General features: G+C 44.5%; 1 protein-coding gene across 1 annotated transcript in view; it reads right to left on the reverse strand.

The window, feature by feature from the left end:
- Window positions 1-21,932, reverse strand: part of NOS1AP (nitric oxide synthase 1 adaptor protein) — a 315,689-nt gene that overhangs the window by 38,841 nt on the left and 254,916 nt on the right. Inside the window, 1 exon segment of the mRNA NM_001435327.1 lies at window positions 1,436-1,544. Within this exon segment, the coding sequence (NP_001422256.1) occupies window positions 1,436-1,544 (109 nt within the window).

Below are 21,932 nucleotides of genomic sequence, written 5' to 3' on the forward strand. Positions count from 1 at the left end.
ACTCCCCAAATCCGATATACCTCAAAGCCGCACAAGCACTTTCCACTTTCCTAAACCCTAATTTCTCATCTCCAGCATCTCTGGCTTTTCTTTCTCTCCCTCTCCCTCCTCTTCTTTCTATCAGTTCTTTACCATGCAGCTTGACTTCTCTGCAATTACACTTTTTTTCCTCTTAACTGCACTATTATCCAGAAGTGGAATCTGGCAACCTGCACCCCTCTTTCCGTCCATCTTTCTTTTTCCACCTCTTTCCAGCCAATTCTATGATTTGCATTAAAAAGCCTGGGAACAGGTGGGGAAGGGCACAAATCTCCTTAGAGGAAGAGGCTCAATCAGCAAAGTACATTTCTCTTTGTGGAGCTAGCCTGGGGAATGGGACATAAATAGCAGTAAATCTTGACCCTGTCATGTTTAGTTCTTATTATCTGTACTTGTCAAGGTACCTACAAATCTATTAAAATGACATAAAATGCATTAAGATGTCATCAGTCTCAAAGAAGGAATGAGCGTCAAGAAAGGGATTTGGAAATAGAAAGCTGGGCTTAGTAGTGTATCTCTAGAAGAGCAGAGCTGTAAGGGACCTTGGAGGTGTAGTGTTTTCCAAAGCCTCTTTTACAGAAGAATAATTCCCAGGATGTTAAGACACATATACATGGAAAAACTCTGATTCCATGGCCAAACCAGTTTGAGAAATACTCAGTTAAAGTTAAAGGGATTTCTCTAACTTCAGAGATTCCTAGTAAATTTAAATAGAAGAGTTTTGAACATGAAACAGTTTTGCACAGTAAATGTTTTCAGGAGGCATTTTAGGAAATGCTGATTTTGACTCTCCTGGTTGTATAGAAAAGGAAGCTGAAGCCCATGGGGGATTGTGATCCTCATAAGATCATTCAGGGCTCTTGGGGAGAGGCGGGGCTGGAGCCTGGTTTCCAAATCCCATTCTGTGCGTTAGACTCCCAGAGGAATGACAGAGAGGAAACATGTCTCTACAGAATTGCAAAAGCTGCATTTACTCAAGCATCAAAGTTACGCTACCCAAACAACCATCCAGGACAACCAACATCACAACTTCTAAACTAGATTCCACCTGTCATGTTTGTAGGCCACTGACCAGTACATGGAAATATGAGGAAGGGCCACCTTAGTGAGTCGCAACACTTCTTTTCTGCTACACACCAAGGTGAGCATCACTCCTGGTGCTGTCTGCTTGTTCCTATTATAGAGCACCTACCCAATGGTTGAGATCTCTCCAACTGTTCACATATAACTAAGTACAAAGTTCAAACCAAACTGAAAGAGACTGTCATTATATGGGAGCCATAACAGAGATAATTATAGCAATAAGAGAGACTAGTTACAGGGAGATGGGTCCATGTTGGGAGCACCCGGGTTCCGTCAGAGGAAAAGAAGAGATGACCCATGACTGCCCCTTTACCTTCTTCTTGGATTTAAAGACGTTACACCTGAAGATATTGCTGGCACCATCTCGAGCGATATAACTGAAGATCTTCAAGTCTTGGGAATCGTGAGAGACGTAGAAGATCCTATAGGAAGAGCAACAGAAAAATGCACTGAAAATGGCATTAAGTTCAAACCTCCAACAAGGAAACTTTTATTTGAGGACACTCTGGAGACAGAGCTCATGAAGGTCAAGTTCTTAGAGAAAGCCTTCTTCCTGTGAAAGTCACAAAGCAGGAGGCACTTACAATAGGCTCTGCAAACATTGACACTCCCGTGCGTGACCTTCAGATGTGGAAGATGGACAGGGGTAGGACATGGACCCCACGCTGTTACTAGGCAGTAAATCTGTCCTGGTAACTGGTATGTTAGAAAGAAAAAGTCACTCCCATCCATCCACATCAGAGCAGTAAATCTGCATCTAACCCAGGGAAATGTGGGCGAGTTCCCTGACACCACTTCATGGTTACCTCCAAATAAGGAGACTTAGGGAGCCAGCAATGCTAAGTATGTTGGGAGAGACTAAGACACTCTATTTCATTATTCTAGGTCCCTTGGTGAGAGTGACTTCCCTTCCCTCTCCATCAGGCTCATGGCTTCCATGTATTCATTTCATCACTCAGCCAATCCCCTGGAGTGCACACCGTGGACTGGGTGCTATCCCAACAGCCAGGGGAATGAGCAACAGGACAGATAAAGCCCCTGAATTTACAGAGCTCATGTGCAGAAGATATCAATAAACAAAGAGAAAATGAAGAAAAACAATGGACCGAGCATGATGGGGCTGCTATTTCAGACAGGGTGGCCAGCAGGTAGGCCGCATAGGGAGGCAAAGACCTAATGACACAAGGGAGCAGTTACAGGACCATCTGGGCAAAAGCACTGAAGGAAGTGGGAGCAGCAAGTTTTAAAGCCCAGTGATGTTCAGAAGGGGCTCAAAGTTTTCAAGGAATGGCCAGAAGGTCAGTGTGGTTCAAGCAGTATGACTGTGGTCAGTGACAGGGTCAGCGAAGCAGCCAAAGGCCAGAACGCAGGAGGCCCTGAGGGTCAGAGATTGTACCCAAGGGAGATGGGACGTCATCGAGGCCTGTGAGCAGAAGACTGACTCCCTGATGCATTAAACTAAAGAAACTCTGGAGTCCCTGTTGTGGGTCAGCAGGTTAAGAACCTGACTAGTATCCATGAGGATGCAGGTTTGATCCCTGGCCTTACTCAGTGGGTTAAGGATCCAGCATTGCCGTGAGCTGTGGTGTATGTTGCAGACACTCCTTGGACCAGGCATTGCTGTGGCTGTGGCATAGGCCAGCAGCTGCAGCTTAGATTAGACCCCTAGCCTGGGAACTTTCATATGCCGCAGAAGCAGCCCTAAAAAGGAAAAATAAATAAAATAAAATAAAACAAAACAAAATAAAATAAATAAAAAGCAAAATATTAAATAAAAATAAAGAAACCCTCTGTGAATAGTGCTGCAGTGAACATGTGGGTACATGTGTCTTTTTTAAGGAAAGTTTTGTCCTAATATATGCCCAAGAGTGGGGTTACTGGGTCATATGGTAGTTCTATGTATAGTTTTCTAAGGTACCACCATACTGTTCTCCATAGTGGTTGTACCAGCTTACATTCCCACCAACTGTGCAGGAGGGTTCCCTTTTTCTCTACACCCCCTCCAGCATTTGTTATTTGTGGACTTATTAATGATGGCCATTCTGACTGGCATGAGGTAGTATCTCATGGTAGTTTTGATTTGCATTTCTCTAATAATCAGGGATGTTCAGCATTTTTCATGTGCTTGTCGGCCATCTGCATATCTTCCTTGGAGAAACGTCTATTCAGGTCTATTGCCCATTTTTGAATTGAGTTGTTGGCTTTTTTGCTGTTGAGCCAAGACATGGAAACAACCCAAATGTCCATTGACAGATGATTAGATTAGGAAGATGTGGTATATATAACAATGGAATACTACTCAGCCATAAAAAGAACAAAATAATGCCATTTGCAGCAACATGGATGCAACTAGAGACTCTCATACTGAGTGTAAGTCAGAAAAATAAAGACAAATACCATATGATATCATTTATATCTGGAATCTATTATAGGACACAAATGAACCCTTCCACAGAAAAGAAAATCATGGACTTGGAGAATAGACTTGTGGTTGCCAAGGGGGAGGGAGTGGGATAGATTGGGAGCTTGGGGTTAACAGATGCAAACTATTGCTTTAGGAATGGATTAGCAATGAGATCCTGCTGTGTAGCAATGGGAACTATGTATAGTCACTTATGATAGAGCATGATAATGTGAGAAAAAAGAATGTATACATGTATGTGTAACTGGGTCACCATGCTGTACAGTAGAAAAAAAAATTGTATTGGGGAAATAACATTAAAAAAAAAAAAAACCCTCTGGCTGCTCTGGGTGGGGGATGGGGGAGAGAGAAAGGCTGGGAAGGGGGGCAATTATAAGCAAGGCCTTAATGTCTGACTCTTAGATGGGCCTAGGACAGGGTACCACCAGAACCACCAAGTCTGAGTGTTGCCAACCTGGAGTGGGGGAGGGAAGTGTGGAAGATGCATGAAAGAAACTGATCTTGGGTGATCCAAGGAGAGTGTTGCCCTTGATAAGCCCTCTGGAGCCAGATCATTTCCATAAAACAGCTTTTCCTCAATAACACCACCAGTCATGTCCAACCCAGGATTTCACTGGCTTGATGTGTTTTAGTCAGTGCTGTGCAATAGAAAGAGAGTGAGACTTAGAGGCACAGCCTCAGCTCTGCCCTTTCTTATAAGGATAAGAGGCTCAGTTTTCTTATCTGTAAAAGGGGGCTCTTAGTAGTTATACTTTGGGAGTTCCCGTGGTGGTGCAGTAGTAATGAACCTGACTAGCGTCAATGAAGATGTGGATTCGATCCCTGGCCTCCGCTCAGTGGGTTAAAGATCCAGCGTTGCCATGAGCTATGGTGTAGATTGCAGGCGTGGCTTGGATCCTGCTGTGGCCATGGTGTAGGCCAGCAGCTACACCTCTGATTCAATCCCTAGACTGGGAACCTCCATTTGCCGTGGGTGTGGCCCTAAAAAGAGAAAGAAAGAGAAAAAGTTACAACTTGCAGAGCTACTGGGGAGAGGAAATAATGAGTAAAGTGCCTTTTTTACTTCTCTTTACCAATATAGCCTCTAAGTAGTCTTTTTCTCGAGATTCTCACCCAAGGACCCCAAGAAGCCTGAGAGGGACATTCAAAAGAAAAGAGATAGAAAAAAAGAAAAAGAAGAAAGGGAGTTCTCATCGTAGCTCAGTGGTTAACAAACCCGATCAGCATCCATGAAAACGGGTTCAATCCCTGGCCTTGCTCAGTGGGTTAAGGATCTGGTGTTGCCATGAGCTGTGGCATAGGTCACAGACACAGCTCAGATCCCGAGTTGCTGTGGCTGTGGTGTAGGCCGGTGGCTACAGCTCTGATTTGACCCTTAGCCTGGGAACCTCCATATGCTGCAAAGTGATGTGGAGAAGAGAATCCTGGGAAGAACTTAAGTTCACGGTGGGGACCACAGTTTCTCTGCTGAACTCTGCTAGAAGTCATTTCAGTTCATCTAACATGTCCACCAACTCTAAATAATGCTGAAATAGAGGTTGTTATGTGTGTTTAACGTGGCTTCTAAGAAAACTCATCTAATGTAATCCGCCCACAGAGTATTCTATCCTTCTAAGGATGCCAACACTTCCTCCTAACAAAGAAGTGGAGCTCCCCCCATTGCACCTCAACATCTTCTGCCTGGGCCTCAAGCTTCTCAAGTTCATCATGCTCCCAACTGCATTAACCACCCCCTTGTCATCCTCTAAGCAAACATGGCCCTCCTTCTTCCAAGCCCCTCCTCCCCCTTTTTTTGTCTTTTTAGGGCTGCACCCTTAGCATATGGAGGTTCCCAGGCTAGGTGTTGAATTGGAGCTGCAGCCACTGGCCTACATCACAGCCACAACAATGCCAGATCTGAGCTGCATCTGTGACCTACACCACAGCTCACGGCAATGCTGGATCCTTAACCCACTGAGTGAGGCCAGGGATCGAACCTGCATTCTCATGGATACTAGTCAGATTTGTTTCTGCTGAGCCATGATGGGAACTCCCCAAGCCACCTCTTAATGAACGGTACCAAGTCCACTGAAGCCAGAAATCTTTTTCTCCAGTATCTGTCACCCATGACCAAGTTCTCCACAGCCTACCTCCTTAATACATCTCTGAAATGTATGCCCTTTCTTCTTCAGCTCCATGATACTGTCTTAGTCCCCAGGTTCTTACTGTTCACCTGGATCTTGCAACCCACCCAGTGTCTCTTTGCTTCCTAGCTCATTTATTGCCAACCCATTCTCTCCACTGCTAGTGAAGTGGTATTTAAAAAAAAAACGAAACTACATTTCCCTCTAAAAACCATTCAAAGGCTTCCCACTGCCCTCAGGATAAAGTCCAAACTCCTCAACGTGGGGCATCTACTCTCTCTCCAAAGGCCTGACCTACATAGCCCTTTAGAACTAATTACATACATCTTCCTACTTTTGCAACTGCTGTGACACCGCTGGCGTCCCTGAAGACTTGATTTGGAGACTCTGCCTTCTCTGCGCATTCGTCCCCAGGTCTGAGCCACTGAACCCCCTGGTCTCACCTTTACCCTAGCATGTATTTCACACTATAGTGCTTACACTGAAGCTTCTTGAAGGAACAAGGACCACATCTTGGTATTCCAGGGCCAGCACAGTGACTGGCATCTAGGAGGTTCACAATGTCTGCTTAGGAGGGAAGGAGGGGTCCTTGATATCATTAATAAGCATCCATAATACGCTCTGCCTGGCTATTGTCTCTCCCCAGGAAGTCAGGTCCAATTAGCTCAGAGGCATCACAGATCAAATGTTTTGATTTTTTTTTTCCCCAGGGCTGCATCTGTGGCATATGGAGGCTCCCTGTCTAAGGGTGAAATCAGAGCTACAGCTGGTGGCCTACACCACAGCCATAGCAATACAGGATCTGGGCTGCATCTGCAAACTACACCACAACTCATGGCAATGCCAGATCCTTTAACCCACTTAGCAAGGCCAGGGATTGAACCCGAATCCTCATGGATGCTAGTCAGGTTCATTACCACTGAGCCATGACAGAAACTCCCCAAATCCTTTGATTTTTGAGTTTTTCATCTATTATTACATACGCCTCCTAAGGACTGAGAACTAGATTTAAAACTGATAGAGCAGATATGAAGACAGACTGGCCTGCCAACAAGACTCAGATATATAGAAGGCACTCAGCGATGGCAGCAAGCCAGGGTTAACTTTACCTTGGTAGACAAAGCACCTTTTCAGTAAATATGATGACAACCGGGCATGGAGGCAGCCATTGTCTTTGGAGTGGAGCTCTCTGGAGACTGTTATGTCTGAGTTCAGACACATAAAGGTTTATTTTTTGGCTGCACCCAAAGCATATGGAATTTCCCAGGTTAGGGAGTCGAATCAGAGCTATAGTTACTGGCCTAGGCCACAGACACAGCAATGCCAAATCCGAGCCTTGTCTGCAACCTATACCACAACTCACAGCAATGTCAGATCCTTAACCCACTGAACAAGACCAGGGATTGAACCTTCGTCCTCAAGGATGCTAGTCAGATTTATTTCCATTGAGCCAGGACGGGAACTCCTTAATGTGTAAGTTATTAAAGGTAAATAACCTCTAACTAACCCAAAAGTCAACTAGTTAGAGCTTAGGAAAGTGTCCACCAATACAATCAAGAAGCAGAAAGTTTTTCCATGTGATTTCATTCACCAACGAATTAACAGATCAACAAATTGAAGCCTCAGGTCCAAACTTCTAGATCTAGAAATATATTCCAAGCAACCTTACTTCGTCAAACCTTGGTTTTAAGAACTGTGATTGTGTTCAGGATGGGGGAGGAGAGAAAGAATAAGATGAGCACAGAAGAGAAGGTCTCTCCGCCATCTTTTATCTCTAAGTCTAGTGCAGTTCTGATGCCACTTCCAAAAAGCATGTCCATTTTCATAACTTCCAATATAATTATCAAGGGTGGGATACCAAACTAGTTCACATGGTATTAATAATGATTACTTATTAAGATCTTATTAGATTCCCTTCTCCCCTTTCACATTTCTTAAAATTTCTTGTTTTTATTTCAAAATATGCAGAGGATTGCAATTTTCACTCACTAATGGAATTGTTATGCTTTAAAGCCACAGCAATAAACTCTTCTGCAAGTTGTTGTGTCCATAAACTTACCGTAAATGACTGAAATATAAACATTATCTTGGAGAAACTGGCTTTGGGATTTATCGTCATGCTGAAATTCAAGTTGAAAGAGTGATAAAGAACCACCAGACTCACCAACACCCCGCTCCCCACCTCCTGTTAAGAAGTAGGTAAATGTGTCTCTCTTAGGAGCGCAGAATGTAAAAAGGACACAGTAGAAAGAGACCTGTGCAGTCATCAGGCCCATCCAATCCTGCATCCATCATTCAGTGCTTGTCAGTGATGGGCAATTCAGCCCTGCCAGAGCAACCATTCCTCCTTTCTGGGAGCTTCTAATTACTTGGAAATTTCCCCTTACACTGATTAGAAAGCTTCCAATAAGAATTCAGTGGAGAGAAATGGCCGAAAACGCTAGCCCTGGGATGGGACAGACCTGGATTATAGGTCCGGGCTCTGCTACTTACTAGCTGTGAGATCCTGCATTACCTTGACTTCCTTGTGATTTTTCTGTGAAATGGGGATAACCATAGTTCTGTACCTCCCCCATGAGGTTTAAAGAGTAAATGTATGCAGAGAGATCTGCTTATAGCAAATGGCTAATAAAAAGTAACTGCTGTTGGTATTTTCACACTACTGACCTAATTATGTCCTTTGGGGCATTAGAGAATAAGGTTAATCCTTCCTCTAAATGATAGCCATTTGGACATTTGGAAACCACCACTATATTTATATTTACCCCTCTTTTTTTTTTTAGGGTCACACCTGCGGCCTATGGAAGTTCTCCGACTAGGCGTCCAAATGGAGCTACTGCTGCCGGGCTACACCACAGCCACAGGAACTTAGGATCCAAGCCTCGTCTGTGACCTACATCACAGTTCATGGCAATGCTGGATCCTTAATCCACTGAGCAAAGCCAAGGATCTAGCCTGCATCCTCATGGATACTAGTCAGATTCATTTCCACTGTGCCACAATGGGAACTCCTACTCCTCTCATCTTTTAAACTGACACACTTTCTCTGCCTTCAGGGGTTCCTCACCTAGCCCATGTTCGAAATCCTTTATTGCCCTGGTGGGTTCATACTGTGGAAAGAGCATGGGCTTTGGGATGAGAGCATTCTGGGTCTTATTGGCTTTGCTATGTCCTAGCTATTGGCCTTATGTAAACTACTCAGTTGACATGACCCTTTCTTCCCTCATCTGAAATAGGTAATGATCTCTTCATAGTATTAAGTATGAAAACACCCTCCACCAACACTTAGCACAACGCCTAACATGTGGTGAGTTGCCTGTTCAGTAAAGATGAGTTCCGTGTGCCTTGTAAACCTTTTCTGTACTTACTCCAATTGACCAATGACTCTTAAAGTGCAGTTTACGAAACTGAATGCACGTTCCTAAAGGGATGAAAACATCAGAGAGTAATTTTGGATAAATATTTTCTATGCCCGAGAGCCAAATTTTTAGCGAAGCATCTCTGATCATATTTTTTTCTTTAGTTATAGCATCTCACTGCTCATTCACACTGTGGTCAACTCACACACTCAAAGCTAATTTGCTCAACTGCTCTCAAGGCGGATTTGCTAAGATTGTTTGGCAACTGGTTTTCAGGACTATCTCCTAGTCATCACTATTTCCTCTTCCAAGCTCTCACAGATCATCTGCTTAATGATCTCTTCTAGAATTTTGCCCAAGGCTAAAAATGAGTTCACGAATCTGTAATTCATAGACTCAGATTTTCCCCCTTCCTAAGAGGTCAAATGTCTTATTCTTGTAATCGTCTCCTATCCTGTCCACTCTCCAGATTCTGTAAAGATGACCAGTCATGATTTTGCAATACCACTCTTTAGGGGCCCAGGACCTAAGTGACCAAGGCCTGGACACAAAGAGTAAGGGATGCCAGCCTTCTTCCTCATGGTTTTAAAATTTTTTAAATATTTTTAGAATTACCTATGTCCTGGTGTTTCTAGTTTGAAGATTAGACAGTTCTCTATTTAAGGGAAAAAAGGAGAGACATGGTGAGAACAACAGGACTTGAAAACATCTTCTTATCATGTGAGACTCTTCTTTTTATACACTTTTCTTCTTTCATCTTCAGCCTTTTCCATGGACCGAGTGCATTCAGATTTTCAGTTCCTTAGCTTGGTTTTAAGCTATTCTTTCTATATTGTGTACTTTTCAAAGAACATTTTATGAAAAGAAAAAAATCAGGTGATTTTTCTTCACAGTCTCACCTTTTCTGGACCCAATTATAATCAATTCTGTTTTACTTCTGTCTTCACTTTTATTTCCAGAGACTACAGCCTCACACTGTCATCATCCCTCTCTCTGAATGTAATAACCTCTAAAAAGCTATGGCCACGTTCCCCCAGGTATCAGTATTCCAATATTCTGCTCCTACTTCCCCACATCTCCATGGGGCCTGCGCCAACCTTGGAACCCACTGGCTACAGAGAACGTGAAAGGTCTTGAGGCACCTGCAAGGGTCCCTGAGTCCTGATCCATGCTCCCCCATCGCAAACCCACAGAGGAGTCTCCAGGCTGCTGCCTGACCAAAACCTGCCAGGTGTCCCCTAGCCAGCTGGGGCTGGTCCCAGCACAGAACCAGATGACAGAGGATCCAGACCTGCCACAGGGCCCCAAACAAACCCTTTTCCTTCTCTCAGCCTTCTTTCCTAGTCCTCAAAGTGAGAGCAATAATAAAACACTTTTCGGAGTGGTTGTAAAGTTCTGGGATGGGCAAAAATTAAACGTGCATGAAATAGTCAATGGACTAATATCCTGTAACCCATCATGCAAATACTTTAAAACCGTGGAAACCGTCCTAGAAATGGCAAATGGAAGAAAAAAGAGCAACCACCACTGCTCCCCCAATACTGCCATCTCTCCAGTTTGTACATGGAGCAGAGATTTCTCTCTTGAGGTTCCAGAAGGCATGGGAAACCCTAACCTATAACAACATCCAGAAACGTACCAAGTAACTTGCAGGTGGCAAAGACAAAACCCAGTGGGGTCTTAAGGTAAAATCTTTGGGAAAAGCAGCCGCATGATGTAAAGAAGACAGAAGATGGAAAACAGAACTAAGCTGCTGCTCGAGACCAGCTGAGGGTGGCACAGCCATGAAGACCTGGTCCTGGGAAAACCCAGCATGACCCCTGCCCATGGGAGCAAGAAGTCCCCAAGCAGCCCAGCCCCCATGATTTTTGTGGGTGCCCCCCAAAAGAATGTGTTATCCTCAGAGGTCCAGGGGAGAATATTAGAAAAGGTCGTGGTTTGGAGGGATGTACCCTAATAGAACCACAACAGAATCTACAGCCCTGAGCACCCCTCACCTCTATCCCTGGCCCCTGCATGCTGTCTGGACACTGGTGTGTCTTCTTTTCTTCCCACACAGCCTTGTAGCATTTACACAGCTTCGCAGTCCTGTCCCCGATCATCATTCTTTTCCCTGGGTCTCTTATTTTAATCTAATCTTTAGATACAATTGTTCTTCATCTTGATCATTTTTCTTATTACTGCTTTGGCTGATTATCTTTCTCTCTCACCATATTTTCAGGGCTCCTTATTATGTTGGCTGGTTTTCTTTTATTAGGAGTTAGTTCAATTTTCTTTTTGTTGGGGGGAGGGAAGAGTTGGGAGGGTGGGAATAACACATACACACTACTGTATAAAATAGATGATTTACGAGAACCTACTCTCCCGCACAGGAAAATCTACTTGACAGTTGGTAATAACCTATGTGGGAAAAAAGAATGGATAGATTTATATGTATGACCGACTGATTCTGCTGTACACCTGAAACTCATACAACATTGTAAGTCAACTATACTCCAATAAAAGTAAAGAAATGGTTAATTTCCATCTTCTTCACCCCTTGCTTTAGCTGTTCCTGATTTGAAGATGTCCTCAGGGCTGCTACTCGGCATAAAGAAATGGTGATCAACTCATGAAATGGTACCAGATGGAGTTCCCGTTGTGGCTCAGTGGTAACAAACCCAATTAATATCCATGAGAATGTGGGTTTGATCCCTGGCCTTGATCAGTGGGTTAAAGGATTCAGTGTTGCCATGAGTTGTAGTGTAGGTCACAGATGCGGCTCAGATCCTGCATTGCTGTGGCTGTGGTGTAGGGTGGCAGCTGACGCTCCAATTCGACCCCTAGCCCGGGAACTTCAATATGCCGCAAGTATGGCCCTAAAAAGCAAATCAAAACAAAAACAAAAACCAGAAAAAAAGAAATGGTACCAGAGTCCCCCTCATGAAACTGTTCTCCCTGCTTCACAACCACCCGAGGTGCTGGGACACAGACGTCCAAGACCCACTTGCCACCATAACTGGGTCATATCTCATAGACCCGCCTCATCACAGTATGGTCTGGAAAGAAACCAGGGGTGTCCTGGTACTAGGAGAGACCTCAAGAGACAGTCAAGCCCATCTACTCAACAGCAGGCAGAGAAACCCAAGCACTGCAGCTGATTTCTGGGGTTTCTTCAAGGTGTAACATTATAAAAACATCTAAGTTACTATTACAACTATCTACTGTATACTGAGAGTAAGAAATAAGCAATCAATTGAATTTTAAAATCTAGTGAGAGCCAGACAAATACACATTTATCTTTTGAAAGTCTGGTTAAGGCATCCCCACGGCCTCTCTTAGCAGTTAATTCATGTTTTAATTTCACAGCTGTTAGAAGTGCTTTCTTAGGTCTCACAAAATCTCCCCTGGTTTATTTAACTCAACCGCAAACCACCACATAGCACTTTCTAAACGCCAAGTGCTGTGATAAGTTAATATCCTCTTGCTTACTACTTGACAAGCAGGCAGAAAAACAAACAAACAAACAAACAAACAAAAAAACAGACCAGTGTCCCTCACAAAACCACAACAATCTTTTCATATACTTCCAGGCTTTAGCTTCTTCGCAACCCTGGTAATTTCTCCCAAATAACCGTCACCGGCTGTTGGCTTTCAAAAACCAAATCTACTTACACAGGCTGCCAAGTCTTTCTCCTTGTCTTCTGTGTTATCTGGATTCGCACACTTGGTGTGTTCATTTTCCTGGGGTCAGCCTTCCTTCCCATACTTCTAAGGATACTCAGGCTTCCGGAAGACTCTTGCTCAGAGATCCAGTGTTTCCTCCCAGAGCCAGAGAGCAGAGATCAGCTTCAACCACAGATTGAGGAGGTGCTTCTCCGGCTGCTGTGTGCTGGGGGAGCCTCACTTAGAAAGCTGCATCTTCCTCTCCTTTCCCGGGGAACAACTTGCCCTCATCCTTGCCCACTAGGACCCCATCTTGACTCAATTACATCATCAAAGTCCCTACTGCCAAACAAAGTCACATTCACAGGTACCAGGGGTTAGGATGTCAACGTATCTTTTTTTGAGGGACACAATGTGACCCACTACAGTCCCTGAGACAGAATTTAAACCCTGGTCATCTTAATCAAGTTCTTAACATCTGCATTATCTGGTTAGCTGATTAAGAACTCAAATATCACTTAAGTATTATATTGTTATTATTACTACTATTCTCTCTATGCAGCTAGAAAGGTGATGCTATAGCACACTTATGCCACCAAGGAACCCTGAATTTTCTTCTCTTTCCAAGCCCTGGCTGCTTTTCTAGGTTCTTTATGGTCAACGAATTCATGCTCATGTGGGTGAGATTTTCACTGGATACCTGAGTGAGTGATGCTTGACTACTCTGCTTTCCCTGCCTGTCCAACTTCCATCCGAGTTTCTTCAAATAAACCAAGCTGGGAATACTACAAATGTCGTAAGAACATCTTAGTCTTTCCAAAGACAGTCTTTAAAGGACCCACTCCAGCGTTCAGGGATTCATTCCATGTCACATTCTGCCCTTGGCTCTTATCTCTCACTCTCAGGCCACTTGCTCAGCACATGAGGAAGCTCGTGTCCCACAACCGGAAATGTCGGGCACCCACCCCTCCCCACCCCAGGGCTCAGGGCAGGCCTGACTGGCATGCACAAGTGTTCTTCTTCCCTAGCATTTTTCTTTCTCTGATTGCCCTGACCTGCTTGCCTGATACTACATGAGAGGAGGTCTGACTCATAGCTCACCTGAAGGCACTTCCTCCCAGGACCTGAGCTTTAGAGAACAAGCCAGGGAGCACAGGCTGATCTCTGGGGTCAACAACCCCAATTCTCACACTTGCCTCAGGTCAATGGCTGAGCCATTCTGATTTATCCTAGGACAATGCCATCTCAATCATATTCTAGTTTCCTAGTTTCCCTTCTTCCTTCTCTCCTCCCTTTCTATTTTAACTACAAAGGATCATGTATCTACATCTAGGCCACTAACATACCTTGGAAAAAAAGGGGAAAAAAATGAACCTGATTCATATTTGATCTTATTTCAATTTCCTTTTTTTTCATTTTATTTTTTAAATTTTTTTAATTTCCCCAACACATTATTTTTTTTCCTATTGTACAGCATGGTGACCCAGTTATACATACATGTACACATTCTTTTTTCTCACATTATCACTCTCCATCTTAAGTGACTAGACATAGTTTCCAGAGCTATGCAGCAGAATGTCATTGCTAATCCATTCCAAAGGCAATAGTCTGCATCTATTAACCCCAAGCTCCCATTTCAATTTCCAATCACCTTTTAATGGTCTTGTGTTTTTAGTTTATAAGTTTGGGAGAGGGATGAGTTGGGAGGGCTGAGGCAGCCAGGGTTTTGTTTGTCTGCTGTGTGCCAGCAGCTCTCTGCCTCCCACCACCCAAGAGCAGTTGTTGAGGGATTACAGTGTCTTTGGGTGATCAACATAAACTTTATTCTAAGGAATACCCATCTTGCTCTGTTCCTACCCCCTCCCCTGCCCCATATCAGATTCTCTTTGAGATATAGAGCTGAGCAGTTTCAGAGTCTGTCCTTGGAGAGCTCAAAGTGTGCTGATGGAGTGAGACAAGTGCAGGGCAGTGGAACAGAGCACTACAGACATGGCCATGTTGGAGAATGCAGCCAGGAAAGGTTCTCGGAGGGGAGATGCTGTCTGAGCGACTTCCAGAAGAATATATGGGAGGTGGCAGGGACTGGGACGTGGGAAACAGATCAGCCTGGGTCCTGGCAAGAAACAGATGGTTTGAGTCATCTGAGAAGAATTTAATGAGAGGCTATTTACAAAGGTGAGGACAGAGTGCAGAGAAACCCCAGAGGATGGTACAGCACCCCTAGGAGCCCTCAGCACCCAAAGGCCTGGGGAGCAGGGTCTTGAGAGGTGCCAGAACCCAGGGAGGGAAAGAGAATCGCATGCCACCTGGCAGGTACTCATGATGGTAAAGAAGCCTATTGAGTGGTACTCACAGGCCAACCTCTCTGGGCACCAAGCACTGTGGAAAGCGGATCTGGAGGAAGGAACAAAGGAAAGCTGTCCATCAGAGGGACAGGAGAAAGGATCACATTTCTGTGCACGGGAAACTGTATGTAGAAAGGCATGGAATCATGGAAGAGCACAGTTTGCTTGGGCACAGGGATGTAGGGACTGGCAGGAGATGGGCACCAGAGGGAGGTCAGGGCCTGCAGTGGAGCTCAGGGCACTGAAGGGGGTCTGAGCAGGGGAAGGATGCAGTTGGTAGTCATGGTGATGTGAAAGGTAGGTTGCGGAAGGACAGGAGCAAAAGAAGGGAAGCCAATCAATAGGTTATTGCAACATGGAACATCTGGGGGAAGAGGAAGAATCCAGACCCACAGCTTGCCAGTCAGAAGCGCTGGACTCAAATCCTTGCTCTGTTGCATACTGTGAGACATTGGGTGAGTGTTTTAATCCTCAAGGGTTTAGTTTTGTCATCTACAAATATGGGAGCTGTCATGAGAAGTAGGTAAGTCAGGTGCCAAGCACGGAGCAGCGTGACTGACACAGCCTGGAGTTACGCTGTGAATGGACTATGCAGCCAGACTGGTCAACCTGAATCCAAGCCTCAGGCAGTGGCAGTGACCACAGGTAGGGCATGGATTCAAGTATCTTTTCTCTGAATGCGAGAAAAAGGAAGGGGAGGGAGAAGATTGAGTTGTGTAACTTGGGTGATTTGGTGGGAGGATTAAATGTGAACTCAGTCAAGGGGCATAAAAGAAGCAGGAAAAAGTTGAGGGGACAGGGAAGGAAGGAGAGGAGTGTGGTTCCAACCACGTCAGCTCTGAGCACGCACCAAAGCCCTCAGATGGACTAGCCTCTGAGACCACTGGAAACAAGAGACAGATGAAAGAGGACTTGGGAGTCATTGGGACTTAGAGGAGGCTGAAGCCATGGGAAATAGGAGAGCCCCTGAGAAGTAAGTAACATAAAAGAAGGGGTCATTGTGTGCATCCCATTAATCCCATGGAGAGTATCCATTTAAATGGTGGGCAGAACAGGGAAAAGTCGGGGGCAGGAGGAAACAGCAGGAAAAGAGCAGAGGAGGAACAAGAGGAAACCACAATGGAAGGGGAGGAAGGAGAGGGTCTCTGGGAGGGAAAGGGCCACAGTATTAAGGGCTTCAGACTCAGTGGGAGAAGGACACACAGGAAACCAGAGATGCAGCAACTAAGATATCCCTGGTGACCTGAGTGAGGGCAGTCTCCACGGAGAGCACAAGAAGCCCACTGATAATGAACTGAAAAAACGAGTGTGGGGTGTAGAAATATCCACAGCAAATGCGGTCATTCCAAAAAGCCTGGCTGTGGACGGACAAGATAGGATGGTAGGCTGTGCGAGTATCTTTTCTCTGAAGGATGGTGAAACCTGAGCCTATTTATAGGCTAAAAAAAGGAACAAAACAGAAAGAGCCCCAAGACTGAGGGACAATATAGGGGAAATGACGGCTCAAGAAACAGAGAGGAGAAGACAGGGTCCACGTGGAGAAGCTCACCTTGGAAAAGAGGCAGCAGTGCTTCCTCTGAGTCAAGACAGTACCAACCGTGAACCTACCAAACAGGGCGGGGGTGGGGGGGTGGGGGCGTCCAACCTCTGACTCGGCTCCCTCTCCCCTTCTAAGAGAGCATTTTGGTGGCCTTTCTGAAGCAGCTAAGACTTTCCCTGGAAGAAAGCTGAGCTGGAGGTGCAGGTTGGAGGAACAAGACTGCCTGAGGCAAGAGATCAGTATAATTGCTTAGTAAAGTGTCCTGATTAAAAGCAGAGACTGTTTTTCCTGCTCCAGACCTGCATTTTACTGTCCACTACAGACTTCCCCTTCCTCAGGGTGAGGATGACCACCTGAAATGAAAGGGATTGAAAGGAAAGCATGTGCAATCAGAAACATTTGGCCGCCCTCTTCTTAGCTGGTACAGATTCATCCTGGCTCTGGCGACTGGAGGACAGGGCTCATGTAAATACATGGGGGTTGAGGGGGGAGGCCTGCCGGGGAACACTGAAGGTTCTCTGGGGACCTGGTTTATGAGCACTTGCAGTTTCTTTCTTATATTTAGCTTGTCAAATTCCTCTTCGTCAGCTAAGGCATCTGACAGGCTTAATTGTTTCCTTAGAGCTCTGCCTTTCCCATCAGTGAACAAAGGCAACCGTGAGGGATGTGAGTTTAACTCTGGTGATAAAAAGTATTCCTTAGCACACATAAAAATAGATGTGTGTGCATGTGTGTGTATTAAGTGCATGTGGGTATATGTACACGTGTGTACACACGTATACATCTTTTTTTTTTCTTTTTCTTTTTTTTTTAACAGTGTTTGGGAGTAGGGATAGGCAGATCCAACCACTGACCTACTGCCTGGATGGCCACTCCAACTCTGGAAGGAAATTCACCAACAATACCTCACCACCTCCAGGCATCAGTATCACCTTCAACAACTGATTATGTGCTAATGGAAGACAAGGAGGGACAATGAGTTCATGTGCAGATCACAATCATCAGGGGTTGCCCTGATGAGGCTCTTCCCCTCCAAAAAACCTTTTATTGGGGCCATAACTAAAAACAAGATGAACACATTGACTGTTTATTATGGTTTCACTTCTCCCATCCATCCTCGGATAGTTAGGAGACAAGCTGGACAAGAGATAAAGTCAAGGACCAAGATAATAATAACAACAACAACAATAATAATAAAAACCCATCAGCCCCTCAAGCAGAGAGCTAACTGCACAACAATAAGAGTAGTGAGGCTACATCCTTGGCCAACTTGAGGAGTGAGTGGGTATGTTTTCAATGGTAGTTTAGCTTTGTGATTCAACCCACAGTACAAAGAGATGTTGGGATCTCTCTCCTGGAGCAAAGCTGAACAAGGTCACTTGCCTTTTTGTTTCTTGGTGTTCTCAACTGCAAAGCTGCCTTTTGTTTTTCTTCCTTTTTTTTTTTTTTTTTTTTTTTTGGTCAAGCCCACAGCATGCAGAAGTTCCGGGGCTAAGAATCAAACCTGAGCCACAGCAGTGACCCAAGAGCCACAGCATGGGAGGTCCCATTGTGGCTCAGTGGATTAAGAACCCAGCTAGTCTCTGTGAGGATGCAGGTTCAATCCCCAGCCTCATTCAGTCCGTTATGGATATGGCATTGCCACACTGCAGCATAGGTCGCAGATGCAGCTTGAATCTGGTGTTGCCATAGCTGTGGTGTTGGCCAGCAGCTGCAGCTCAAATTCGACCCCTAATCTGGAAACTTCCATGTGTCCCAGGTATGGTGATAAAGAGAAAGAAAGAAAAAAAAGAGCCATAGCCATGACAGTGCTGGATCAGTAACCCACTGCACCACTGGGAACTCCCAGTACTGCCTTTTCAATAGTCGTTTGTGTGCTGTTTATTATTTCCTATTAGAACATATATTTTGAAGTTCTAATGTTAACATTTTTTTGGCACCGTCCCCAAATATCTTCATACATAGCTGCATTCAGGGCTCAGCAAACATCTGCAGGTTGGTTGGTGCATCCGTCCATCCAACCACCCATCCAATCTTGGATACATTCTATAGAATGAGTGTATCCACTTCCTGGAGATTTCATAAAGATTCAAGAAAAAATCAACTTGATTTAACCAATATGATTTGAGCACGATGATGTAGTCAAGGAAACATAAAAATAAATAAGATGTAGTTCCTACTAAAAAATAACTGCAGATAAACAAATAACTACAATATAAGGATGAACTTACAGGCTATACAGCCTTGGGGTCCAAAGGAGAAACAGAAATTAGATCCCACTGTGGGAGTGAGTATGAAATAAAAAAAGAATTCCTTAGGGACATGTATTTAAAACAATCCTTGAAAGGTAAGAATTTGACAGGCAGAAATGTTAAGCCAAACACAGAGGACTCAATTAATCATGGTTTGATCATGACTGCTGCCAGCAACTAGGAAAGGCCATAACTCCTCAAGAGCTGTTTCTCAGGATCTCCTGATAAAGGATGTGGGGACTTGTAGATGGTTTAGTTCTTCCCCTAACAAATTTCCTGAATTCTATGTCTTACCCTCTGGACTTCCCAGCCAGACACTCCTCCAAGGTCTGAGGTCTGTATTTCCAGAAAGGAAGAGCAGGCTCACAATTGCTCTACTCTTAGAGGTGGGAAAACCAGCCCCCTTCCTCCAAAGCATGCCAGTAGGCCAGGAGGAGAGCACTAGGGCTTTCCAACAAAGCCCTGCAATACAGCATCCAGACTGGTGTGTAGTACAGAATATGCAGCTGCCACTGTGAGATGAGCCATGCTACTGCCCTGCAACAATCCTAGAGATGATCTATTAAGAGTTAGTCAGACAAGGGCCACAGCTCTGGATCAAGAGCAACCTTTCTTTACTTGCTTATGATGTTAAGATTGGTCACAGAATAATCCTTACACACTAGTGTGAAACACAGACCCTATGCCAACTACCCCATATCTACATAAGTCCAGGATACTCAGGACATCATAAGGTTTCCTCCTGCACATCTACCCTTACATGACCTGAAAGCCACCAACACAAGATTGGTTTGTTCTGTGTTTTGCTTTTTTAGGGCCACATCCATGGCATATGGAGGTTTCCAGGCTAGGGGTCAAATCAGAGCTACAGCTGCCAGCCTATGCCACAGCTACACAAAAATGGGATCTGAGCCACGTCTGTGACCTACACCACAGTTCACAGAAATGCCGGATCCCCAACCCACTGAGCAAGGCCATGGATTGAACCCGCATCCTCATGCATACAGTCAGATTCATTTCCACTGCACCATGAAAAGAATTCCCAGATTGGTTTGTTTTGAATAAGACAGCTCCTCTAACAACATGCAAATACTTCCTGGGATACTAAATAAAATCTGTCAATCATTCCAGCATTAAATTATTAAGAAAGTTAGGCTGGTTTATTTCACCTCCCCCAGTAGGACTGCAAATTACAAACCTTCCTGCTTGAGAAGCAAAATATCCAAAGAGGCTTATAATGCTTATTGGCAGTAGGGGTCTTACCTTGGAACCGATAAATCTCAGGACTACGGGATCCATGAATTGTCCAAAAAATAAAAATTTTGCAGGTACATACAATAATTAATTTTTCTAAGCATAGAATCAGTTTTCACCAGGTTCTCAAAGGTTTCTGTTTCCCATAAAATGTCAGGACCTTCCCATGGACACCCAGATGGATGCCTACTTGGTAGCAAAGAGAAGAGTCTAGGGGAAAGTTCTGGTTTTACTTTGAACAAACTTTCTCATCTGACTCTCCAGTGCTTTGCACAAATTCTAAATTAATTCCCTTTATACATTCAAGGAGAAGAAAAGGAAGCCCAGAGTAATGGAATTTGAAACCAGGCTGTCGTTTAGTAAGAGAACTGGGCCCAGCTCTGGCTTCCTTGCTCCCCTGGTTCTTCCTCCTCAGGGTAATTCCCTCCCTGGTAGACAGTGTTTAACTCTGAAGTTTTCTAAACTTGGCCTAATTGAACTCTCCACCATTATTTGTGCAAAAGATGCCCTCTAAGGCCTGGCACAGAAAGACTCATTCAGAGGTTTAACTTGGACTGTTCTGGTGGCTGCCTTTGGTTTTCTGCTGTGCATATTCATTCACTCTCTGGCTGGCTCCATGCCTCAACTGGGCTGTGTCTCTGGCCCCAAGAAGGGCAGAGAATAGGACCACCAAGAGGATAAGGAGGCTTAACGGCCTTTTTTTGAAATGAAAGTTGTAGTGCATCAAACAAGTGAATTGAGCCTCCTCTAGTGATGACATGTGGTATTTATCGAGCACCTACTATGTACCGAAGATCCATCCCAGCTCTAGGGATATAGTAATGCACAAAACAGCTGCTTAGAACAAAGAACTGTGTACAGTCTCTTGGTTTAGAACGTGACGGAAGATGGTATAATATATATATATATTATAGGGTTAGGGTTAGGGCTTAGGGTTAGAGTTAACCCATACACACACACACACACACACGGCTGGGTCATTCCACTGTACAGCAGAAATTGAAGGAATGTTGTAAGTCAACTATAATAAAACAAACAAAAAACAGGTGCTCAGGCTTAAGCATTACCAGGACAAAAACTTCCATCCTTTTGCCATGATTGAATTTAATAATCAAGTGGGGTTCACCAGAGGCAGAAAGCAGAGAGGTAAAACTCCCAGAGATTCAAGCTAAAGTCACTTTTTTTTTTCCTCCCCCAACTTCTCAAATAAGAGGATTCTCCCTCATTTACTCTGTGTTCAGACTGCTGCTACTCTGAATGATCCAAGCTTAGAACAGCTCACAGACGGACCCGTCTCTATGCTGTCTACTGCTGACATCCCTTTACGTGGACACTCTTCCCACCCTCCTCAGATTACTGGCAATGGCTCCCTCATTCTCCTCCCTGATTGAGTCTCTTCACATGTAGGGTGTACTGTGTTCCATGCCACTTTGATTGGCCTAAAACCTCACTTTCACTTTGGAACTCTCAAAGTCTCAGGGGGAAGACTCAGAATAGGGATGTGCAAGGAAATCCTCAATACATGACTGAGCGAAAAATAGGCTCATGGGAGAACTATATGCAGAATGATAGCAGATTTTGAAAAAAAAAAACTGTCTATATTTGCATACAGAGTGAAACTAGAAGGACTAGATGTTGAAGGAAGAGCATTTGACTTTTTCCTTTATAAAACTTTGTTGAAATTCTTAGTAACAAGCATGTCATTTGGTCATTTTAAAGCTCATGTCTCAGTCACACTCCCCTGAGCACTGACCTGCAAACTGTCACAGAGAGGAGGAGTCACTGTGAGGACTTTGAGGAGATGAGCTGTGCCTCATCCATCTATGCATCTCTGGTGCCTTCCTACACAGTGCATATGATGACTTTTGAG

The sequence above is a fragment of the Sus scrofa genome, chromosome 4 (assembly GCF_054392235.1).
Source record: "Sus scrofa isolate SSC_HxYL_T2T_F1_AM1 chromosome 4, Sscrofa_HxYL_maternal_Yorkshire_Landrace_v2.0, whole genome shotgun sequence".
Taxonomy (NCBI): Eukaryota; Metazoa; Chordata; class Mammalia; order Artiodactyla; family Suidae; genus Sus; species Sus scrofa.